The sequence below is a fragment of the Oryx dammah genome, unplaced genomic scaffold (genome assembly GCF_014754425.2).
Source record: "Oryx dammah isolate SB20612 unplaced genomic scaffold, SCBI_Odam_1.1 HiC_scaffold_2, whole genome shotgun sequence".
Lineage (NCBI taxonomy): Eukaryota > Metazoa > Chordata > Mammalia > Artiodactyla > Bovidae > Oryx > Oryx dammah.
In genome coordinates, this window is record NW_024070186.1 from 160,303,473 (window position 1) to 160,329,959 (window position 26,487).

General features: G+C 45.7%; 1 protein-coding gene across 1 annotated transcript in view; it reads right to left on the bottom strand.

The window, feature by feature from the left end:
- LOC120874330 (CREB binding protein) overlaps positions 1-26,487 on the bottom strand; it is a 116,541-nt gene that overhangs the window by 57,965 nt on the left and 32,089 nt on the right. Inside the window, exon 3 of the mRNA XM_040255698.1 lies at positions 5,923-6,099. Within this exon, the coding sequence (XP_040111632.1) occupies positions 5,923-6,099 (177 nt within the window). The remainder of the gene's footprint in view (positions 1-5,922; positions 6,100-26,487) is intronic.

Sequence of the window (26,487 nt, forward strand, 5' to 3'; positions counted from 1 at the left end):
CACACACGAGCATTTAAAGGGCAGCTAAAACTAGGATGAGCCAATCAAAGACGACAACAGGGAGAGACACTTGGGTTCATGAAGTTCAATCAGTTCAAGTATTGATTCCTCAGTGATTAGAAACTGGATATGGAAGATGGAAAATGATGAGAAAATAAGACAAAAAGGGGGAGTGAGAGAGTGAAGGTTTCTGAAGTGCTAAAGTGGACACAAAGACTAACAAAGCAGGCCACTCCCTAGTGGGCATTTGGGCATCAGGCCCCTGACACTGCAGGGGACAGAGCCTCTGGAAGCCTAATCTATACCAGAGTCACTGGAGGAGCGAGGTCCCACCACAAGAGGAAGAACAAGTCCATCTACTTGGCAATTATCCTGAACCGTCTTAGAGGGAAGTAGGTGGCACACACTGGAAAACTGAGAAAGACAAAAACGAAAAGTCTCACAAACAACAGTGAGAGACAAAAAGATTCCTCCCCCTTCCTCTAAGAGATTCTGAACCAGGAGGACACAGGGCAGCCCAGCGGCCAGTCACTCTGATGCAGTGGGTCCGCTGACTCACTGCGAAGCAGACAGAACCAACTCCAAGAGACACAGCTTGGCCCGGAAGGGCCAGAGCTGATGGCGCGTCACCACGAGCTGCCAGCGGCACTGCCCCCAGCTCACTCCAGCCGGACCCTCCTCAGCACGGAGCGGCCTGCTCAGTCACCCTCCCCCACTTCAGAGTCCAGAACCAGCAGCTGCCTGGGGGGCCTGTCTAGAGCCTTCAGGTTCTAATTCTCTGACACAAGAATTAACACCACTATTTTTCCTTCTGTGAGCAATTTTAACAACTTACTGACCAGAGATGTATTAATTCATTTTTTGTTATCTGAATCTTACTGACCAGAGACATTTCAACATTCACTTACATAACAAATTGCTGACCACAGGTGTGAGTTTCTGTAAAAATCCCCCAAGCAATAATGTGTTAAATGAGCAGCACTCCTGATTATTTTCCTTCACTACAACTCTGTCTTTAAAATCAATTAATTTATTTGGTTGTGCCAGGTCTTAGTTGTGCGGCACGAAGTCTTCAGTCTTTGTTGCCACATGTGGGATATAGTTCCCTGATGGGGACTGAACCCGGGGCCCCTGCATCGGGAAGAGAGTCAGCCACTGGGCCACCAGGGAAGTCCCTCCTCCACTACAAGTTAGGAATGGCAAATTCTCCATAATATACTTCTTAGTTTTTCTCAAAACAACAACAAAAAACCCCAACACACATGAACTTCCTGTTAGAAATAACCCTGTGGGAGACCACAGTGGGGCGCCCACAGCAGACTCCAGAGAGAAACTGATGGTGGGGGCCCTCTGGTCACCAAACCTTCTCAGGTGAGATAAACCCAGGGGTGCCCCACCTGAAACGGGGCCCCTTCAAAATAACCCCACACCCGTCATGAAGGTCAGCAAACAGCAGAATGGACAATCCGGTTCCAGCTGATACCCGAATTCCGCCCCCTTCCTGCTAACGCTCCCATGCTCTGTTATGACCTTTTCAGGTGAAAATGGCAAGAAGGGCAACGTCACTGAGGGGTCACTGAGGGGTCAGGTGGCCCCCGCTTCCAGAGGACTGCCCTGGGACAACTCCGCTCGGCCCGGACAAACCTCTTCTTTGAGACGGCCCATGTGGACCTTCAAGCCAGGCTACAGAAAGACAATCCAACCTATGCCCCCACCAAAATCACTCTTCTTCATCAGTAAAATTTATATTATTTTTAAATTCTTACATCCATGTGAGCAATCCTAGAAAACTGGATAGTGAACACATACATTTAATAGCTGTAACTCTTATTAATTCACATTATAAATAATAGCACACATACTGAGTCTTATTAGACCTAAAACTTGACTATTTCTAAAACACACCCTGATTTCAAAGATGCTACAATGTGGCGGGGTGGGGGAGTGCATCTTAAAATCATGAAATACAGTGTAATAATATGGTAAAAATTCTAACAACTTCAAAAATCTGTAGAAAGTTAAGAAATTACAAATAAAATGGCCGAAAGACAGAGCTGCAGTGAAATCCATGTGAAAATTTAGGGAAATGTGGCATTTGCTCTTGAATGCTGTCCTGGGGATATGGATGCCCTCAACAAGGACCCCATCTGCAATGGGAGCTCTGCGCCCTTCGGAGCTCCAGGCAGCACATCCCAGAGGGAGAGCTCAGAGCGTGGCGAGCCACAGGTTTCCATGACTATGGGCCGTACAGCCCACACACTCCCTGACCACCCACACATCTACCTGCACACTCCAGTGGCGATCTTTGGCCCTCACCTCACTCACCACCCCAACAGTCACCATCCCCTCTCAGTCTCCTCTCCCACCTTCAGGGACATTGCCAGCCCCCCTGGACAGTGGCCACCCTACTTGGATGTCCGTCCATCTGCCTGGCCTCTTCACCTGGACGTCTCACAAGCATCAGAGGAGCAGGTCTACGGTGGAATTACGAGTGCCCTCTCCGTTGTCACCCTCTTCCCAGCCTGCTCCTCTGCTAGCTCTGTAAATGGCCCTACCACCCACCAAGTCATCTCTCATGGTGACCCCACTCTAGTGGAAAATCTTGTCTGCTCTCCTGTCCCTACTGTGACCTGTCTCTTCTAGCCTGGACCACTGCAGCGGCCACTGCCATCCACAGCCTCCCTGAGATAGCTCTGGCTGAGCCCCCAGTACTCACCTCACACCACTTTCCCCTCATCCTTCCCTGGACTTCCGCTGGCTCCCATACAAGCCATGCTCTTCCAGAGCCCTGGGGTCTCCATGGCTTCTGCTCACCCTCCCGAACTTGCCCTTAAACCCCATTCTTGGTGCAGCTCTCTCTCTGATGGTTCCACCTAAGGAGGTCCCCATGTCAACCTCAACCTCTGTGTGCTACTCAGACCTGCTTGGGCAGTCTGTATTTGATTATTTGTTTTCCATCACCGCCGCTACCCCCCACCCCCGCAATTCCATGGGGGCGAGCTCTACATCACTCACAGCCACATTCCAGATATGCCTGCGCTCAGAAAAGGTGCTCAACAAAAGCGTCAAGTTGAAGGACTGGCCACACCCCTGGCTTCCTCTGCACCCCCAGTGATGGAGAGGAGACAGGCACGAACCCCTTGGCCAAAGACCAAGTGCCTCAATGGCTCCACAGAGAGCTCAACCAAGGCACCGGGTGAGCTGGAGTCAGAGGCCCGAACTTACCCAGGCGGCACACAGAGCCTCGCTGGGTCTTACAAGGTCACTCCAAAGCATGACAAAAACCACAAGTACATTCAAGGCGCAAATTTTTCTTTTCTTTTTTTTTTTTTTAAACTAAAGAGATCTAAGTCTTTGGTAACTGCTTCCTTCCTGTAGACAACAATCTCTGAGCTCCAATAGGCCGGATACAATTTAGAAGGTTCAAGGAAGACCACCAAATATGTTTGAGGAACTGATGTAAGTGATATAAACATCCCAAAGAGCTCAGAGCCCCTAAAACATGAGGGCTAGGACCACTGAAAGAGTTCTGGGCCTTGCAGAAAACAGGCTACAAGCCCTGAATAAACTCAGTCAAACCCTCAGCCTCCTCATCTGTAAAGTGGGAGGTGAATGATGTCTTTCAAGAGGCTGTGAAAGAGTAACGTAGAACACACGATGAGAAAGCACTTGGATACCAGGCAAGTGACACGCCCTTGCGCCCTGCTCCTCTGACGGTCCCCGCCAGCACCTGTGCGCACCCAACAAAGGGAAGGCTGAGGCTTCAGACATACATGCTGGCAAAGCTCTGGCACCTCATGGGTGAACGTCTGAGGACCTTACTCCGAAGACAACAGCTGTGCGTCACTTCCCGGGTCCACTCAGGTCCCCATGGGAAAGCAGTGGCTAGGCTGGCACAGACCAAGGCACTGCCCCAGTTCACCATGCTGTCCCGAGGGGCCCAAGGAGGGGGGTGGGGTGGGGGGAAGAGCTGGTCTCATCTGTTAGCTTCACAGACAGAAGGATGAGATTTTATCACTACTGCCTCCCCTAACCGTTCTCCAGGGCAGGGGCTTTCAACTGGGGCTGGCTGGGGGTGGTGGGGGTTAGGCAGGGAAAGGAAGGGAACAGGGGAAGGCTGGGAGCACTGAGTGGTGAAGGCCAGGGATCCTGCTAAGTATCCCACAACATACAGCATGGCCCTCGCAACTGAGAAACCTCCGAAGTGCCAGCAGACAGAAGCCCTTCCACAGCCCAGAGCTCCAGGCCATGTGCAGGTGGACAGAGAAGCTTCTTTCCCATCTGGTCTGACCCTGCCCTTGATCAGCGCACCAGTCCGGGGAATTCAGTCCCTGGAGCCGCAGAGGTGGGCAGAGGACCACAGGGAAGGGTTTCTGCCACGAGACTGTGCGTGAAGGAGAGAGGGTGAAAAAGTGGGGCTGGAGAAAATTTTAAAGAAGAAAAGGGAGGAAAAAGTTGGGTCACGGTTTCCCAGACGAAAAACACAGGATGTCTGTGAAAAGCAAACGCTTTTACTCCCGAAGCCAAAATGTGCTCCAGGTTCCTGAGCAAACCCAGGGGACAATCAGCAGCACTGAAGTCCACACGACTGTCCCCCAGTGAGGACTGGGGGAGGCAAGGCCAGGGAAAGCGGGGCTGGGGAGTGGGGGTGTGGGCGTGGAAGAAGCGGTGGGCTTTGCCTTAAGTTCTGGATCTGCCTGCCTGCGAACAGAGCGATCCTGGCCACACACAGTTACTGGAGGGAGAGTCACAGAGATGCCGACAAGGAGAAGCGGTCAGAACTCACAGCAGCTTGAGGACAAGCCTCATCAATCTTCCTCTCTCTTGTTTTAAGATGGGAGAATGTGGCAAACAGAGCAAACCTGATCAGGACACCTCGGTATCACCCCATTTCCTGATTTTTACCAAAAAGAGAAAGAGACCTAGCTCTTTCTGCTTTCAACAACCTCCAGACTCCTAAGTACTGTAAGTACTTAGTTCTGGCAAATTGTCCCAAGTTACAGAAGATGCTAACATCCAGGGAAGCAGGTGATAGTGATAGAGGAATTCTCTGGGATATCTTCATAACAAATACTTCAAATTACAGTTTTTAAAAAATCAGAAGACAAAGAACCACCTTTATTGAACATAACCACCAGCTTTCTTCTGAGTCAGCCCAGATGGCTCCGCAGAGCTGCGTGGCCGGCAGCCCTAGGGCTGGCCCAGGGAAGGGAGAGTGGCCGCTGCAGGCCCTGACCCCGCAGCAAAGGCACATCAGACGCACAGCGGCCACGTGTGCACAGTGAGGTCCGACAGAAGAACACACTTCCCGTGAGTGGCTGGACCTCAAGCGATTCCATCTCACGGCACAAAGGAGCCGTTTCCCACTGATCCCTGGGTTAGTGAGATCGAGAGTTACAAGGACAGTTTCTATTTTATACGCAGGAAATCTCAGGGAGAATGAAGACACGTGAAGCCATCTGTCAAGTCAGACAGGACCCACACGTCTCAAGACAAGGCACAGTTCTCTGAGATAAATGTCCTTCATTTGACTGTGACACAAATTGATGGGCTTCTACTGACAGCCTCAACCTCTGACAGACAGGAAGTGTAAAAAAGCCAAAAAAGCCCATGTACCCCATTCTCTCAGCTCTCCTACTGAATCAGAGGGTGACTCCGGAGGAAAGTCAAAGTGACTCATGAACCCCTCTCTCCTGGTAGGGACCACGGGGGGACTAGCTGAATCATCTTTACTAGCCCCTTACGAGCAGCTCATCATAGAAAATTAAACTCAGGGAGACAGCACACACACAGGAAATACGTGTTATTTTCCTATCACCCACAACACACTTCTAGCTTTAGATCTTCACTGTCAGCACGATGAGAATCCACACACCGGAGCACCCACTGGAGACCCACAGTCTGAGACCAAGGGCAACTCACCATGTTTGGCACGTTGGTGACTGAAGCGTTCTTGATGTCTGCGGCAAAGGGAGGCAAGCTGTTGACCATACTCTGCTTGCTCGGCAGCTGGGGGTTCACTCCAGGGGCTCCCATCTGCTGCCCTCCAGTTTGACTAAAGGGCTGTCCAAATGGACTTGTGTTACCAGTCATTCCCATCTGAAACAGAAAGAGCAACATCAGCCGTCCTGACATGACCACTTATGAAAGGAAGGGTCTCAGAAACGTTCACTGTGACCCACTGAAGCAAAAATCATTACTTCCCTTTTGAACCTTCATTTCAATAATAAATTAAAGGTGCATTCTCAAGGTTCACAGTTAGCATTATGAACAGAGCAACTTGCTCAAACGGCTACAGACTAAAGACAGAAGACAAGCAAAGCCGCTCCCAGAATCCCGTCTGTTCCCTCCTCCTAAACATCACCCCAGTGCCCATGCTCTTCTACCCTCACCCCTAAGCCTGACTCCCTCTCCGCGCCCCCATGCTGACTGAGGCACTGACAGTCAGAAGATCATGTGGAAAACAAAACCTTTTCGAGTCACTGACAAAGGGGAGCTCCTTCAGCTTAATCCTTAATTACTCTGTAAGTAGCTTCTTTCAGCTACCACCTCCCTCAATCAGATTTAAGTTTCCATCAGTTCAAAATGCACAGTAGAAATACTGACAAAGAAATGATATAATGTCTGGAGTTTGCTTTAAAATAATCTTGTGAAGCAAGAGGTAGTGTTCCTAGAGAGTGACTGGACAGATGCTGGTGACTCCTCACCCAGGGACAGGTGCGAGGGGTTGTTATACTAGCCCTTCTAATATTGTACCTATTTGGAGTTTTCCATTATAAAGTCTTATTAGTCGGTAAGCAATGTCCAATTCTTTGCAATCCCAAGGACTGTAGCGCGCCAGCCTCCTCTGTCCATGGGGCTTCCCAGGTAAGAATAGTGGAGTGGGTAGCCATTCCTTTCTCCAGGGATCAAACCTGTGTCTCCTGCACTGGCAGTGAAATAAAATAATCTAAATAGTAGACAAAGCCAAGAGTGGGAAGGAGGGATTCCACCTATGCCTCAGGGAGGGGGTCAGTAACCCCCTCGGGGGTCCCCTGCAGTCAAGAGGCCACAAGCAGGACCCCTCAGCTCCAACCTCCACACGCGTGAGTCGCCACGGGGAGGCCCTGCTGCTCAGCTGACCCCCTGGAGAAGCAGCAGCAGAGACGCGTTACTGAGAGACGGGCTTTTCTAGCCTGCCCGTCTTTGCTATCTCACGAAGCTGCAACAGCCCATCTGCTGCCTACTGCCTGTTCTACTTTTCTGGGGTCCTGGTGCATCTGAGGTTTAGCAACGGGGAGGCAGGAGTCCCTCGAAGAGAAGACCACCCCCCCTTCCCTAGGGGAAAGCTTCCATTCAAGAAATCACAGCTCAGTTCTCTCCACCAACCTCACATGGTGACTGCAGCACCAGCCCGTTCACACAGGCTAACTTAGGTTCCTTCCTTTCCCTCACCTCAGAAATGAGCGTCTCGCACAAGGCAACAGCATTATTTCTTTTGGCTCTAAAATTCTAGGTTGCAAACAAATAGATGCTCAACACAATTGAGGCTTTTCTGCTGAAATATCCACATAAAAACACAAAACCAAACGACTGTAACCAAAAAGATCTTGTCTGGCATTTTCATAGGTACTGGTGGTTTCCACACATACCCTCACAGCTGATACTCTCATTTTTTTGAACATAAACACATCCTAGCTACCATTTTGGCCCTATTTGCTTCGAGAAAACTGAAACTAATTTGAACAACTAAAACTCAAATTCAACTTGAGTAAACTGAAGTAAAAACAAATGCTCCACAAAGCCCACAAGGAGATTCCACTTTAAATTCACATGACTTAATCAAGGAGAGATTTAACAAACTTTTTTTTAACGTAAAGGACATTTCTGATTTTCAGCTAGGTTCCTTCAGTTGTTATCTAAAACGAAGAAGAACTGAACCAAAACCCTGTATTTTCAGGAAGTGTTACACTAAATTAAATCTACATAATGATTATTTCTTGTAGAATTTCTGCTTTAAAAAAACATTTATTTATTTTGGGTACACTTAGTCTTTGTTGCTGCTCACGGGTTTTCTCCAGTTGTGATGCATGGGGGCTGCTCTCCAGCTGCAGTGAGGGACTTCTCGCTGCAGTGGCTTCTCTTGTGTGGAGCACAGGCTCAGTAGCTGTGGCCCACAGGCTTAGCTGCCCCGAGGCATGTGGGACCTTCCTGGACCAGGGATCAAATCCACGTCCCCTGCACTGGCAGGTGGATTCTTAACCACTAGATTGCCAAAAGGTCTGAATTGCTGTTTTATTGCACTGTTCTCAGAGCCCCAAGAATGTGTGGAAAAAGTAGCTGTAATTTCCATTTCCTAAATTTCATTTGAAATTTCTCTATTTAGGACCAAGTATGTCAGGAGACTCGTGTTATCTATTCGCCCTCCATGAATCTCTGCCCACAGCCAGCCAGCATTTACTGGGTGCTGCTGTGAGCCAAGCCTGGTTCAGAGTGCAATGAGTGCAATTTCCCTGCATGCATGGAGCTCGCTTCTCGTAACCACCAATCTGATAAACAAGAAAAATCAATGTTCTTTTGAAGTTTCTGGTACTGATGAGCCAGAATGGGCAGAGCTGGGGGGTGGGGGTAGTGGGGGGGGTAGTAAAGGCATCTTTTCCTGCACGGATCCAACTGTCCCAGACAGGTCCTTCAGCGCAGAGTGAAAAGTGAATGCCAGGAGGCCCACGAGCTGCCAGAGGGGGCCCATGTGGTTCAAAGGTCATCAGGCTTGTGAAAAACATCTAAGGTGCTGCGAACATCTGGACGGTGTTCACACGCGCACCCTGCCAGGGTGAACACCTGGTGGGTATGTGGTCTGCTCCGTTGGCTACTACTTGCCTGGTGAGTCGCTGGGGCAAAGCACCAGTGCTGTCAACTCTGACAGGCTTCATCAGGAAATCTGTTCTCACTTTTTCTTCCTGGCCATCCCATAGCGAAGGAAACCTCTCAACGTGGGTTCGACCCTCATGGGGCAAGAACCAAGGTAAAGTCAAGGATCAGAGATTTCAGGTAAGGAATGGCCAGCTCACAGAGATGATGCGTTTTAAAAATAGGGGAAAATCCCACCCTCATGACACCACACTCCAAAGATGGACCAAAGTGAGTCCTGGCTACCCACGGGATCAAGCTCCAAGGTCAATCTCAGCTCCCTGGTCCAGGCCAGACCCTCTTCAACATCAGAGCTAACAGAGGCCAGGCAAGGACAGTCCTTTAACAGTCCCCCCAGCCTTCGGCCAAGCAGGCCTCCTGGTCCCAGCTATCTCCTGGCAGAGCCTGGGAGAACTGGAACGCTGCTCTCCAGGCCTAGCCTGCAGTTCTGAGTAACCCCTTTCATGTCCAGAGATTTCTAAATTTTTGATTTCCTGTCTGTATCTACTCTCCTTTGATCAGATTGAACATTCCCAAGTCTAGTCACCACAGGTTTTTTTTAGTACCCACACTCACGATGAAACTGTATAAATCAAGATGTTTGTCTAACTCCAATTAATAAAATCTACATATTTCTTTTAATTTCCCAACAGTTACTTGATAGCAACTTAGTAAACTTTATTTTATTTTCAACTGAAGTTTATCAGATTTTGGGTTAAGGCTGCTCCAAAACCAGCACATAGTCTTCTCAATAAAATTCAAAAAGTAGAACAGCAGAAACAGGCAACCGTTCAGATAATGGTGCAATTTATATATGAACAAATTAAATCCTATACAATAAGTATTTATATTCTGCCTCATTCAGCAACGGCTCATACATGCTAAAATATCCTTTCAATCTACTCTTCCAGAGCCCCTTTAAACGTTTAATTCAAGTTGAATCTTAGAAAATAGGAAAAGTTAACTATAGTAAGTACTGGAAAAAGACAATTTCTCCCAGAATGAAATCTAAATTAAATACTGCTTTATAAGTCTACCAAGTTTTCCCATGAAAAAGCATTCCTATGATCAAGTTTATCTATCAATCACTTGAGAACCTACTTCCTAGCTGTTTATCACTTCACAGAGAGAATAAAGACACATAAACTACAGCCATGTGTACCAGGGAAGACAACCCCCAAACCCGCCCCCCAAAAGTAGTGTCAGCACTGGCGCCTGTGCCCGCCCTGGATGGCAGAGCTCTGAAGCATGAGACCAGATGAGGAAGCCGGTCTTCAGGGCTCAGTTCAGCAAACCTGAAAGCCGCCTGCACACACAGCGTGCAAAACAAAAACAGTGTCGGCAGCCAATTCTGGTGACGGTGCCTGGTCCATCAATCAAAAACAGCTCAAGTTCTGAGTTGCTGGCCCAACAGGTGAGTGGCTGCCACCCCAGAAGCAGGACAGAGCAGACGTGCTCTCTCCATTCTGATAGACGCAGGGTGCAGACACACTGGGAAGATTTATAATAGGACACAGCTCCGTGCAATTACTTGTCATGATAATATTTATGACAATCCAGACTAAATCTGTCTTTGGCACAAAACCAGGGTGAAATTTCTTGCCTTCCTGGAATCTATGTCTCCTCTGTGTCCATGGGCCCCAGTACATAGAGGGTACTTGATTAGTATTTGGGGAGAGAACCTAAATAAATGAACATCCAAGAGACCACTACATCCTGCAGCCCGCCCCGGAATAACAGAACCCCCAACATCAACACCGAGGGCGGGGGGCGATGGCGGGGAGGTTTGGTCAAAGCACTGTGACCCAGTCACCGCAGCCAGGCACAGATGAGGGTCACCCCTGGGTAAAGAGGGCACTCAAGGAGGCAGAACAGGCTCCTTTCTGTCTTTCAAACAGTCAACATGAGGATCTCAGCTACTGGCTGCAACAGACAGGCTACCAGTCCACTGGCCTGTGCTGAAAGGTTGAGCACAAAGAGAGCACACACTCGAAGTTGGTCTTACAGGATGAACACAGTTTTGTGCCCCACAACAGCACCCCAGCCTGGCTGTACAACAGCACCCTGCACTTGCACGCCCTAGGCCAGCAAACCCCTTGCTTTGGTGTAAGGCCTCAGCCAGGCTCTAGCCCAGAGCCTCTCACCAGTGCTCTGCAACCCTGGTCCATGAGCGCCCACAGTCACCTCTGGCTGCCAACGGCCTCCTCTGCTGACCGCAGTGTGGGAACAAATATCTTCATCCTCTATTTGTGTCAGACTATGACAACTACCAACATTATTGATAAGAACACAAGCTGTGAGCTCCCAGAGCGCAAGGAGATGCTCTCCACACACTACACTAACCCGGAGACGATCTCTGCTGCCGCCCTCACTCCGGGAATCAAGTAAGGCAGTAAGTGAACACCGAGAGCTCACTCAGGCATGAAGGGGGGAACCGTGGTCACGCAGGTTCCTCCCCAGCAGAGTCCCCATCACAGCAGCAAGCCAGCGGTCCCGCTCCTTCGGAGGGAATGGGAACGGAGAAGCTCTTTCCCTGCAGGCAGGGCCACCTCACGGTGCAGGCCCCCTCCCTGCAATTGGCCACCCGAACTCCCCGGGGACGACATGGCAGGCCGGGGCCCGCCGGGCATTCGATGCGGGGAGGGGTGCTGGGGCGGCCGCGCTTGTACACATTTTGTGTGATATGTGTTTCTGAAAGAAAAGACCCACCATTAGGTTCTCAAAAGGGGTTCTAAGATCCCCTAAAGTATAAAGACACCTGCCCTGGGGAAGGCAGCTCCCGGACTCTCACGGGAGGACAAGCTCCCCCCAGACTTCACACACCCCCGCCATACACGGCCTTTCCCAGGAACAGACTCCCGTCCAGAGACATCAACCACCCACAGAACCACCACCCTCACAAATGAACTCTCCCCAGTCTCCATCTCCAAACGGCCTCCTGCAACACACACGCACAGGCAGGATCAGATCACAACCATTTAGGAGCTAACAGCTTGATGGGGACACACTGGGTGACCAGCTGAGCGCATCAGGAACGATAGTAACAGGGAGGATGTCCAGGAGAGGGACAGGACAGCCAGAAGCAGGCTTCTCTTCATGGCCCCACCAGCACGTCAGCCGGCAGCCGATACTGAGTCTGATGTGGTTTTGATGAGCCCATTAAACACGTTTTTTCAGAAGCTGAATTCTTCCTCACACCTTGATACACACTTAAAACCACACTGCATAGCAGAAAGATCAGAGGAAGTACTGTGCACGCACGTGTGTGCGTGTGTGTGTGTGTATGTATGTGTGTGTGTGTGTAACTGACGCTGATCAGGAAAAAGAAAACAAAATACAGCCTTCAGTGATAACTTTAGGAAGGACAAAGGGACAGGTTAGAACTGTCAGCTGGAAGGCCTGAGAGAGAATCTAGTAAAACTTACACTTCGTGGATGAGGAAAGGGTGGCCCAGAAAGCTCAGGAACACAGCAAGTCACTAGCAAACTTGCCAGAGGCTCGTCCACCCCGCCCCCGGCAGAGGCAGGTCACCCCCTGCACCCACAGAGCCACCCGGACTCACACTGCCAGCCTCGAGCTCTGGGCACCGCTGGACAGAGACAGGCTCAGTCCCCGAAGACCAGGCGTCAGCAACCATGGCCCTAGGGCCAAAGTAGCTCAAAGCCTATTTTTGAAAAAACAAACAAACGTTCTACTGGAACACAGCCACAAACAAGACTTCACTCTGAGAGGCAGTAAGCACTGTGGTTAAGTCTGTGGACGCTGGGGATATTTACCTGGTCTGAGGGTGGCCCTGCCACTTGCTGGCGTGTGACCTTGGATAATTTACTTAAGCATCTCTGTGCCCGAGTTTTATCGTCTGTAAAATGGAGATAAGAGGAGGTGCTGCCTCCACTTAGGGTCGTGTTAGAATTAAGTGCGGCCACGTACACGAAGCACAAGAAGAATGACTGACACGTACAGCAGGTGCTGTAGGTGTTGGCTGGTGTGCTACAACTTGGCTCTGGTGGGAATTACTGTAAAACACCAGATGCATAGTAATAATAAAACCAATGAACACTTTTCAGAGAATGCATGATAGTGAGGAGCGGTTCAAACACACAGGATCAGAGGGAGAAGCCAGCTGGGATTACTGGCATTTGATGATGAGACATTTTCAGAGAAACATGAAATAAACTTGTGACAAAAACAATCTTGTGCCTTTACTAGTTGTAGATATACTTCTAAGAGACAACTGTGTTCTAACTGTCCTAGCAAATCACAAAATTTTCATTTTCATTCTAGATTGTTTGCCAGCAAAAAATAAGTCAGAATGTTCACTTTGAACTTAAAATAGATTTTAAGCAGAAACAATACACGGTCAAAATACCCTAGACTAATGTTCCTGGGTTGAAGTTTAAATCAAAACATAGAAGAACTGAGAAAGAAAGAACATTCCCACAAAAAAGAGACTGAAGTGACGCCCACTCACAAGCTGGCCACGACAAAGCAACGAACGCTCCCTTTGATGTGGCTCCGACCTAACCTGACAGGTTTATTAACCTGAAGTTTTTCGCATCTTTCCTCACACGTTCCTCTACACATAAAACCACAAATTCATATAAAGTGTATAAAAACACAATTTGGTATGCCATGAGCAAAAATATGCCAAATAATTTAAGAGCCAGAAGTATTCATTCTTTTCCATGACCAAAGAAACAAAACAACAAAAAACAAACCAAACAACCCCAGGACTAACCCAGAGTTTGGCCATATCGTTTGTAAAGCCAAATGCATTTTCTCTTGGCAACCTGACAGTGTTGGGAGAGAGCCAAGAAAAACAGTTTCCATGGAAGACACGGCTGTATTCAGTTGTCTGCTATCACCCGCTCGCTCTTGGAATCCCTCCAGTACCTCGACCTGGCAAATAAAGAGTAAGAGAATATGCAACGGATCGCAACGCCAAAGCCATCACCTGGCCGTGCAGAGTCACCTGGAGTGAGAGAACTGGGTGGAAGACCCCGAGCATGGGAGAAATCACCTTGTTGAACTCAACTCTCATGACGCCTCCAGCTTTGAAAGTCTTCAGGGAAACACACAGCCCCCCAAGTCTGAAGACTACCCTTAAGACTAATAAACTGCAACTGGAAAACGGGTGGAAAGAAGTACATACTGACGCTCACGGTACTGCCCTTGGATGGTGTGTGAGCAGAGTGTGACTTACAAAGAACATGGGAGCTCCTAAAGGGAAGATGACAGGACAGCAGATCACCGCCAAGGCCTCAGGTGGCCTCACTTGTGTTTGCCCAATTGTTCCAGAAACTTCTAGCAATAAAAATGCCCTAATAGTGTTGGTATCCCTCAGAGGTCACTACAGGTAGACACCAGCTCTCTAGGGTGCAGTCTGCACTAACTCACAAGCAGAGCACCAGGCCAAGGTCAGGGGGGCTAATCCTGAATCTGCCTCTCATCAGCTGTGTGACTGAGACCCTTGTTCCCTCCAAGTTTCAGTTCTCCTCAGCCACAAGACACGAAGCATTTAGACGGCCACTAGGTGATCTTTAGAGTTCCCTGGTTTAAAACCAGTGACCTTTCTGGTTTTAAAAAATCAGTGTGGAACTTCCCTGGTGGTCCAGTGGTTAAGAATTCGCCTGCCAATGGAGGGGACACGGGTTTGATCTCTGACCCAGAAAGATTCCACATGTCACAGAGCGACTAAGCCCGTGAGCCCCAACTACTGAAGCCACCCTAGTGCCCTGCAACAAACCCAGGCACCACAGTGAGAGGCCCACGACCGCGACTGGAGAGGGCCCGCAGGCAGCCAGAGACCCGGTGCACCAGAACAAAGACAAAAGCAACGCTGAATCGTCTGATATCCACATCCTGGAAGGCCCAGCTATCGACGGGGACAGGAAGCTGGAGATTCGGAGTCTGCGTGGCCAAGTGCAGCCCCTGGCCTGGGAGGATCTCACTGAGGCCGTGGTCCCTGTGGAGTGGCCAGTGGCCTGTCCAGGAGACTGGATTCTGCAGGGCACTCCTGCCACAGACACCAGGCTTTCCACAGCTTCGCATCCTCCACGCCATCTCCCAGATTGTGTTACAGAAAGTACCACCAAGACAAGATGAGGGCGATGAAACTCAAAATCGGTCATTTCTCCTAATTCTTCAAGTCCTAATATTTTCTTAAGGTAGGAAAGCAGCCTCTTTATGAGTCAAAACCAAGCCCAGCCCACAGTGGTTATGGAGAAAGAGGAGGAAAGAGGAAAAGATGATAAAAGAGTAGGAGAGAAAAGGGAAAAACATGAGAACAAAGCACTATATTTCATAAAGAATGAACGTGTATAAAGATGAATTTTAATTTACACTGCAGCTAAGCTAGAGCACAACAGAAGAGAATGCCAGGCTTTCAATAAACCTTGCCCCAACACTCTATGGGGAGAACTCTCCTATTAGGCCAAGAAGAACCTTCCTCCGTGGATTTACAAACTGCCCGAAGAATGAAGAAACACAGCAGACGGAAGACAACAGAGGAACAAGGAGAAAGTTCACACAGGTGACAAGGGGATTCAGGGCAAGGAGAGGTAACTTAGATGGGACCGAATATGCAAAGAAAACTGCGGGGGCCAGACCCCATGATTACTTCCAGTAGAATCTGAAAGAGAAAGAAAGCTGACATTTCACAGAATTCTGTTCTTCCTCTCCACCGAGGCAGGAAAACTGAACCAGCTCTGGAAACAGGCAGGCTCTGAGCTTCCTGGTGGGGCAGGAGGAGAGTCCCAGGAGGTAGGGGAGGACACGAGACCAGTGTTCTCTGGGGCCTCCTCGGCTGCAAGAGGAGGAACGAAGGGGATGAAGTCAAGTCCTGCCCAGCTTATTAAACACCATAAATCTCAAGCCATAAAACACACTCAAAGACATGTCATCGTTTCAAACACATGTGGCTCTACTTCTAACCGAAGTCCGAGCTGTGTCAATTCCTGATGAAAGCACACTGGGTACAGTGGTGTGCTCTTGGTCACGCACTAGCGCACACAGCTCCGAGGACACACAGAGGCGCTGCAACGCTCCACACTCTGCACCTCACTCCTAGAGAAACTTGTGTGAGAGTTCTCGCAAAGGCAAAGTGCAAAATCAATGTAAAGCAGTGGCGGTGGCATTTAAGGTAAAAGAGTTCTTTTACTATAAAAACTCACCCTTTACTGACAAGGGGAAAATGGCCCTTGTACATTAGGTTCAAAAAAAAAAAAGAAAAAAGGATAAAAACATATAATCCCTATAACACATGCACACAGATACATGCAGAGCATGAAAGAGAACACCAAAATATTTAATAAAGAGTTTAGAGGTGGTTTTTATTTTTTAAACATTTTCTATATTATCCAAATTCTCTCCACAAAGCGTTATTTTATCTAAGGAGGAAAAGTTGTTTTTAAGTCATTCTCTACTCAAACATTCTGACTGCTCACAATAATATGACCCACTGATGGGCTGCACAGCTGTATTTAAAATATTAATTTTAACCTGTCACCAGACACTGAATAAAACTAGGTAGATCAAACTGATTATGACTGCCAGAGATTACTCCTGGGTGGGAATTTAAATTAAATCCACCACAGTTATAACATGGCTGTAGGTTGTCACACTTTGCTCTAATGTATTATACATGTGACCATAAAAAAGCCTGAATGAGGCTCAGCCACTTAGACATCTACACTCCCACTGGCAAGAAAGGCTGGAAGGAGGGAAAAGAGAAGCAAATGCAGTTAACAGCCAATCAGGATGCAACACACTGTGTGCTGCTCCAGTTGCTAACGTTTATCAACTTGGAAACTGCGTGAGTAACTCTTGATTCAACAAAGGCACAAAGAACTCCTGTTCTCAGCACTCCGGTCCAGGCAGCAAGGAACACCATCTCCTCTGACTCCACCTGGCACCTGAGCTCTGGAGAGCAGCAGGCAAGAGAATGGATCACGAGGGACTCAGCAGAACATGTCTGGCTCCCAGATTTCGACACTGAGATGCACTGACAGCGGAGAGGACCTGTTTAGGGAGCAGACCTTCCAAGCAAGGAGCTGGTCCAGCATCTATCACACCTGCCCACTCTCACTGATACCCATCTGCCTCTGAGCTCAAAGCTCCTGGAAGGATGCTCTGACCTTCGGCACCGTGGAAGTGAAAGGTGGTGGTGATATGAGGATGACATCCATCAGCACCTTCTCCAAGGGGACAGTGCGGGCTGGCAGCGGTGCAGAGCATGCGGGGCCACGTCCTCTCGAGCCAAGACAAGAGACACAAGCTACAAGAAAACACGTGTGCGCTGCCAGCAGGTGGCATCCACTCTGACTGCTAAATGGAGTCTGGGGAGGGAGGGGGCGGGCAGACAAACAGCTCAGGTGGGCCAACTTAGACAGGCCCCGAGAAGCGGGCTGAACAGCAACCACTAATGTTCATCAGTGGGGGCTGCGGTTCAGGATCAGCACCACGAACGAGAACACGGTAAGACATCCCCAGGTATCCACCACAGAGGAGTTACTCTCGCAGTTTCCAAGTCTCTCCACTCAAATACCCACAACAACCGGACTAGATGATCAGCCATCTGGCTGGGAGCTGACTGACAAATCTAGGTATTAATTAAAAGGAACATCAAGACTGGGAAGAACACAAGTAAGCTGGTTATTAATGCTGATAATTACTTATAAGAGGTAAGCTCTGTCTCTCGAGAGCAGCCCTGCAACATGACAGACTGGAATGGAAACTGCTGTGACGTCCCCAGTCAGATCCAGACAGACTGACCCGAGAGTCAGGGCCACGCAGCTTCCATTCCTGCCCACACCTTTCCTTCAGTGAACCCGCGTGCGGCAGTACTCACAAGGTGCAGCCACACCTGACAACTGCCAAGCCGGCTGGCACCTCCCATTCTACGGTCAACCTTCAAGCAAAATGTGCCAAGTTCTCTGGGGAGAAAACAAGACTCCAAATCTCCCCCGCGGCCCCTTATCGCCACACCCAGCGCTTCCCCGCGGCCCTATCGGCATGGCCGCCCACCACTGAGACCATGGTCCCTGTACACCAGGCACACAGGGCTGCCCAGACTTCCTGTTTCCGACTCAAATGGAATAGTGCAGAGGAAAATGCACTGAAAACCACAAAGCACTGTGCAATTTTGAGGTAGCTTTAATATCTCTTTCCAAAAATAGAGCACAGAAAATCTCTGACCTCAAACAGGATTCTCTAAAGTGAATAGATTTTCTACAATACTGAAAACAGGAGGGCTTGCACCATAACTGCTAACGATTTAAAGTCAGTGATTCCAATATCATGTCTGAAGTTGGCATTTCTCAGTATCATCCATCTCTTACTCTAGGACGTTAGATGGCTTGTCTCCCAGTTCATTCTTCAAAAGCTTGGCAGAAAAACATGAATGAAATGGCTTGTTACTGAGGCTATGAAGTTTCCACCAAGTAAATAACAAAACAACCACTGCAATACGCCATTCACCCAGGCTACAAACCCAGGTGCCACATTCCTCCACTAAAATATATAATATTGGGCACAGGTGTACTAACACAGAACTATGACTTTGGAATTATAATCCACTGATAATTACCTACACCTCCTGAACAGAAAATGTCATCAACAATCAACCGATAGCTCTGACCTGGTGTGTTCGGAGCACTCTGGACACTCGTTCTTTAAAACAGTCAAGAAGGGTGCTCATTCATCAGCACAAAACCAAAGGGAGGAAAAGGAATGTTTGCACGCACAGAGTTCATTTTACCAAGTGTCATAAACATGAGCAAAGAAAAATAAAAAATGCTTGGGGGAAAACTCCATTTGTGAGTAATCTTCATTTTAAAAATTACTAAAACAAATATTTCTTGTATCTCAGATTCAACTATACCCACTGCTTCAAGTTCTTGTAAAAGGCAAAGTTTTCAAAGTGTTACACCTGCACAAAGTTCAAAAACCTGCACAAACAATACAGAAAAACTAACACAAAAAATTTAAGGAAGAATTGTAAAAGTTGCATGGACAGATGTTAAAAATAAATGAATGAAATCTATATTATCAATTTTATAATATCAAGTTTTTGAAAAATGAGATGAATATGTATAGTGTGCTATGTATAACATACGTAAGACATGTAGGTTTTTAATGTTAGATTTGATTTTATTTATTAAAAAAAAACCTATGAAGAAGAGACAAATCTCCCATGCAGGAGCATTCCAACCAAGTTACACAGACAGCGGCGCCCCACCCCCCGTTAAGTGTGGGCTGGGCATGGTGGCTGCTTTCCAAGGGGACTGGCTGCAAGGGAGAGGGCACGGCCCAGCACAACGGAGACTCGCCCCAGTCCAGGCGAGCTACACAGCCAGGCGGTCAGCCATGACGACAGTGTGCACCTTTGCCATGACGTGATGAGAACGGCACTTTATGACCTTCCTTCCCCAACACCATAAGTCTAAAACCCCAGTCATCACAGAATGATATCACAATGGGAAATTCTAAATACACCTAACCAGTCCTCCTCAAAACTGTCAAAATAATAAAAAACAAGGACAGACGGAGAAAATGTCCTAGCCAAGAGGAGCCTAAGGAGATGTAACTAACGTGGTATCAGATCCTTAAGAAAGAAGGACATTGGGGAAAATTAAGGAAATCTGTATGGATTTCGTTATCAATATTGGCTCATTAGTTGTGACAAATACACAAATGCTATAACAGGAGAAAATGAAATGGGGGGAGGAAGAGGTATATGAATCCGTAAAACCATCTTCCAGTTCTTCTACAAATCTAAAACTGTTTTTTAAAAATGTCTACTTTAAAAATGAAGAGGGAATTCTCTGGTGGTTAGGACCTAGCACTTTCACTGCCATGGGCGCAGGTTTGGTCCCTGGTTGGGGAACTAAGATCCGGCAAGCCTCGTGGTATAGCCAACATAAAAATAAATTTTTTAGAAAGTGAAATAAAAAAAGACTGTGAAGAAAAAATCTGATAAATATAAACATGCTAATCCTAAAAGAAACATATTGATTCTATCATTCTTTGGTGTTTTCTGAAAATTTAAAAACCCAGAAAATCAAAAAATAAACCTTTCTTTGCTATAGTAGCAGTATTATTTAAAACATTTTTTTTAAAGGCAAGATGACTTCAAAATATCACATTAAAAGTGATTATAACCATGCTGGCCTCCTACATGGGAGGTAAAAAATTTTCACTAGCAAGAAAAATCAACTTTGTTATGGGTCTTGCCAATCTTGCTTGGCTGAATTACTATTTCAGATTAAGAGCTACAGCCCAATCAGACCACAGGGAAGGCTCACAGTACAGATACATGGGTGTGTTTCTAAAAGGATGTAAATAGCAAATCCTTTTGTACAACAAAAAGTACTCCTGGGAAATCAGACTCACTCTCCAAGTTATCTATTCTGTAAGTCTTACAGATGGGGGTCAAATCTGACTCATATACAGAAAGTTGGGTATCATGCACTTTCCCACCTTATTCTGAATCCTGGTGTATCACAGGAAAAACGGTGAAGAAAAAATGCACACTTTGGAGTCAGACATGGATTGGCTGTAAGTCAGTCTGCCACTTTCTAACATGTGCCATCTTGAATAATTTCCTGGGAGACAGAAAAGTGGCTCAGAATATTTTATTCCATGTGCAAAATGGATATGGCATGTACCTCACAGGATTATTAAACATGAGAAGAATCAAGATTACGCTGCAAAGACACCTAGAACAGAGTCCAGTATAACCGGTGCCCCAGAAATGTCATTCCTTGCCTGCTCTTCTCTGACTATAGGTGAAAAAAGAGTAAACACAGTAACTGTTATCCTTGTTCATAAAAGGATCATACTGCAGTTTTATGTTATAGTCATTATATACTTCTGAAAATGCCAGAAGTATTACACAGTAATCAACATAAAAACCCTAAATGTTTTAACTTGGTGACAGATGGACAGCAAATTACTGTCTACAGTAAATGCTACTCTTTCCAAAATATTGCAGGAACATTTTGGAGAAGTCGATCCTTGAAGTCATGCTTTGGACCCATTTACACAAAGAATGTTAAGTTTAGTACTTCCCAACTTTATGCACTAAACAAGGAAAGAAATGAAAGGTAACTTCTGAAATGTGCTGTAATCGGTCACCAATGGGCACCCATTACACACCCTATTTGTGCTTATACCATCAAGATGGAGAGATCTCCCAGTGCCTAGATGGCACAGCCACACCACCTAACCCTCCCAAAGCTGGTAAGAAAAGCAGACTCACAGTACCCCACTTCCAAGACCTCCCAAAGCAGAATGTGCACCTTAACAAGATCCCCAGGTGATCTGCAAATCCTTATAAAGTTTAGGAAGCCCTACCCAAAGATAAGTTCAAGTCTGAGATATGTTAATGGCTGGGCTTTAGAATCAAGTCATTCCTAAACTATTTGCACTGAAGGAAAAGCACCCAAGAGGTATACGAAGGGCAGAGTCAAATGTCTCCCGAACAAACCCAACACTCTCTAAAGAAAGACAACAAAACTCTTACTCAACAACATATCCACCATGTCTACTACATAATCAACAATAACTAAACATGCAAAGAGGCAGGAAAATATGACCCATCACCGGGAATTATATATTTTTAAAAAACGAACAAAAAGACTGCAAACACAGAGATAACAAAGATGTTGGAATTAGCCTTCAAAAGGAGAGAAGGAAAGGAACAAAGAGAGAGGAAAAAAAGAACTAAATGCAGAAGGGACAAAGAGAAAACAAATGGCAAGATATCAACCTAAGTCTAACTATATCAACATTTCATGTAAATAAACTAAACCCTCCACTTAAAGACAAAGACTGTCAGAATAAATTAAAAACAAGTTCTGACTACATGTTCTTTACACAAGACACACTTCAAAGACATGGACAAAAGGGTAAAGAAGACATCCTTTGCAGATGTTAGTAAGAATGAGAGTAGCTGTGTTAATGAGACAAAATAGAAATAAAGAGAAACATTGAGAATGATACAAAACTCAACTCATCTGGAAGACACAATAATCCAAAATGTATATTAATTTAAATCAGTAAAGATGTAGCTGATTTGAACACAATCAACTTACTCTAACTGACATTTACAAATGCTACACCCTACAACTGCATATTCTTTTCAAGCATATGCAGAACATTCATCAAGACAGACCACATGCTGGGCCATAGAACAAGCCTCAGGAGATTTCAAAGGACAAAAATTATATACAGCACGTTCTCTGACCACAATGGAATAAGAAATCAGTAACAAAATAGTATCTGCAAAAATCTCAAATATTTTAAAATTAAGCAACACACTTCTACATAAAAAATATGAGTCGGAGAAATCACAAGTAAAATATTAACATATTTAAACTAAATGATAAAACTCTATCAAAATTGATCAAATGCAGTGTAAAGCAAATTTAGAATGAAATTTATTGCTCAAATGTTAATATTGAAAGGTCTAAAATCAAGGATCTAAGCACCTACCCCAAGAAGTTATAAAGAGCAAAATAAGTCCAAAGCCGAAGAAAGAAAATAAAGAGAATGAATGATATAGAAAATGAGAATACTGACAAGTCAAAAGTTGGGTGTCTGAGAATATCAATCAAGTTGACAAATTCTTCTCCAGACTCATCAGGGGAAAATGAGAGAAACATAAAACTACAAATATCAGACTGAAAGAGGGGACACTGGACATTATTACAGATTCTACAGCCATTAAAAGGAAATTAGGGGAATATTATGAATACTTCGGAGAAGGCAATGGCACCCCACTCCAGTACTCTTGCCTGGAAAATCCCATGGATGGAGGAGCCTGGTAGGCTGCAGTCCATGGGGTCGTGACTGAGTGACTTCCCTTTCACTTTTCACTTTCATGCATTGGAGAAGGAAATGGCAACCCACTCCAGTGTTCTTGCCTGTAGAATCCCAGGGACAGGGGAGCCTGGTGGGCTGCCGCCTATGGGGTCACACAGAGTTGGACATGACTGAAGTGACTTAGCAGCATGAATACTTCACTGCTAAATAAATTTAAGACCTGAGATGAAATGGATAAATTCCTTGGAAAAAAAAAATTTAACACAAGAAGAAATGAAAAATTGGAATAATCTATACCTATTAATCAAATCATAATTTGAAATCTCACAAGGAAAACTCCAGACACAGATGGTCTCACTGGTGAATTTTATTAAATATTTAAAGAAACAATACTAACCTCTCATAGAAAAGTAAGGAAGAGAGAACAAAAGAGCATCGCCTTGATACCAAAGCAAATCAGGAGATACTGTAAGAAAACTACAGACCCATATCCCTCATGAATATAGAAGCATAAATCCTAAGACAATATTTTAATAAATAAGATCTAGCAGTACATAAAATGGATAACATATCACAATCGAGGGAGGTTATCCCAGGAATGTAAGGTTGGTTCAACATTCAGAAAGATGCACTTTACCACATTAACAGAATAAAGAAAACCCCCCTGATCCTCTCAACAGATGCAGGAAAATATTTGATGAAATTCAACAATCATCTATGATAAAAAGGCTCAGCAACACCTCAATGAAGGGGATCTTTAAAAGCCTACCACTAACACCATACTTAATGGAAGACTGTCTTCCTCCACAGATCAAGAATAAGACAGGGGGTGTATGCTCTCAACACTTTCATTAAACACTGTACTGAAGGTCTCAGGCAGAGCAGTGAAGCCAAAAGACAAAAAGCACACCAATTAGAAAGGAAGAAGTAAAATTCTTTATTTCACAAAGACAACATGACTTAGAAAATTCTAAGGCATCTATCACATAAGCAGAGCTAACAAGTAAGTCAAGAAAAGTTACAGGATATAATGTTAATAAAGAAAAATCAATTCTATTTCTCTATATTAGCAACAAACAAGTGAAACAATCTAGACAAAATCTAGACATCAAACAAATGAAAATGAGAAATTAAATAATTTGTTTTTAATACTTACTATAAAGCTAAAGAAATAAACAGACCAGGGCTTCCTTGGTGGCTCAGTGGTAAAGAACCCACCTGCCAACGCAGGAGATAAGGATTTGATCCCTGACCCAGGAAGATCCCACATGCTATGGAGCAACTAAGCCCACGCGCCGTAGCTACTGAGCCCACGTGCTGCAACTATGGAGGCCCACAAGTCCAAGAGCCCGTGCTCCACAACAGCAGAAGCGGCTGCAGTGAGAGGCCCCCACACTGCAACTAGAGAGGTAGCCCCTCTTTGTCGCAACTAGAGAAAACATGCAGCCACAAAGACCCAGCGCAGCCATAAGAAAATAAATAAGCTATATATATATATAAAGAGATCAGTGGAGCAGACTAGAAGGGGGGCAGCAGACTTTCTGTAAAAGTCGTTAGTAAATAGTGTAGTCTTAGCAGGCAACCAATGGGTTCCATCCCTCATTCTTTTCTTTAGTTGTTTGTTTTTTAATCAATGCTTTAGAAATATAAAAACCATTCTTAGGTTATGGGCCAAATTTGGCCCATGGGCTACAAATTTGCTGACTCCTGGACTAGAGTCCAGAAACAGACCCCTCTTTATCCAGTCAATTCCATCCCTAGTTATTTAACCAAGAGAAATGAAAACTTATATGTCCACACAAAGACTTACACAAAAGCGTTCACAGAAGCTTTATTCTTAACAGCTTCAAACTGGAAACCACCACAATGTCCATGAATAGGAAACTAGATAAGCAGTCATGGTATATTCACACAGTGGAACACTAACAGTAAAAAGAACTACTGAATTCAGGCAACAACATGGATGAATCTCAAAAACACTCTGAGCAAAAAAGAAGCCTCACCAAAAACAAACCCCACACTACCAAATTCCATTTATATGAAGTCTGAGAACAGGTAAAACTCATCCATGGTGAAAGAAATGGGTGGCGAGAACAGGAAAAGGGAGGAATACCAAGGGACTTTTTGGCTAATGATTCGCCCTGTATTGGGATAGGGGTATGGATAACATCAGCATGAGTCTTGACAAATCAAACTGTTAACGCTTCAGATCTTGTGCATTTCACTCTATGCAAATTATACTTTTAAAAATAATAAAAGTAAAACAGTAAGTATTTTTAAAATTAATACATGTAGGTCTCTAACCCCAGGTCCTAATTGTTGACCTCTAGTTAGAAAGTAATAAGGTTGATTCGTTTTTCTTCCAAGTAGTCACCCTAGAGACCTATCAAATCAAAGAACTCAATGTTGCTATTTTGCAAAACATTCAGTTTGTGCTACAGAAAATAATGCTATAAAGTTAACTGAAAAAAAGAAGGTAACTCCAACTTCGATTTTAAAAAGATTCAACTATTTTTTTTTTAATTAAAAAATAATTCTCTGAAAACAGCAGAAAAGCAGTCTCATCACTTCAAATGTTAATTATCTCAAATCCTTTAGGTGAGAAAGCATCTGGCCAGCTAACTAACCCAGTCTTCTCTGCAAGTTTTCAGTAAACCCAGACACCAAGAACTATATATACCCCATCTCATTTAATCAGCATAACAATTCTGAGATAGATATTACTATCCTCTTTTAATCTACACAATTCTCAAAGGCAGATATTACTATTATGCTCTTTTAAAAGACAGACAATTAAGACCCAGAGTGATTACATGATTTTCCCACGGCTAATAATTAGTGACGCAGCAAGTCCAGATTCCAGCCTCTGCTCGCAAGCACTCCATGTGGGGAGGCAGGCTGGACCACCACTGAAGAGGAAGGTGAGACAACAACGAGGACAGAAGCAGCAGTAGGCCAGGACTCTCTGCAAAGCCATGACAGACACATATACCATCTCATTTAAAAGTTTTTATAAATAAATTCATGCATACGTATCATGGGAAGTTCAGCACATCCTGACTCACATATTCTCCGTGAAAGTCATGATAAGATGACTGAACCAGCAGAAGACTGCTGAACATTTTTACCAAAACCTGTGCCTACAATAGCTCTATAATCATACCACAGTTCACTGGAGTATTTTTAAGCTTTCAGTCCTTTTGTTCTATAAACTCACCATTTACTTCCACTGTGATCTTTTTTAAAAAGGCAAAATTAGGATTTACTTAACAAAAAATGTCCTTATTTGCTACCAAGGATCAGATGCTGCTGCTGCTGCTAAGACGCTTCAGTCGTGTCTGACTCTGCGAAACCCCATGGACAGCAGCCCACCAGGCTCCCCCGTCCCTGGGCTTCTCAAGGCAAGAACACTGGAGTGGGTGGCCATTTCCTTCTCCAATGCGTGAAAGTGAAGTTGCTCAGTCGTGTCCAACTCTTAGCGACCCCATGGACTGCAGCCTGCCAGGCTCCTGCGTCCATGGGATTTTCCAGGTAAGAGTACTGGAGTGGGGTGCCATTGCCTTCTCCGAGGATCAGATGAGATGACATTAAAAAGAAATAACATGAAAAAGAGAAAAGCATCAGACAAATGTACAGGATTATTTCTCTTGCTACTAAATGTTAGAAATTTTCAATCATCATTCCAAATAGAAAAGGTGGGTCACTCATCCCCGATAACCAATTTGGCTCCACTCCTCCCTTAGTGACAAAATGCTGCTAATCCATCCCTTCAGC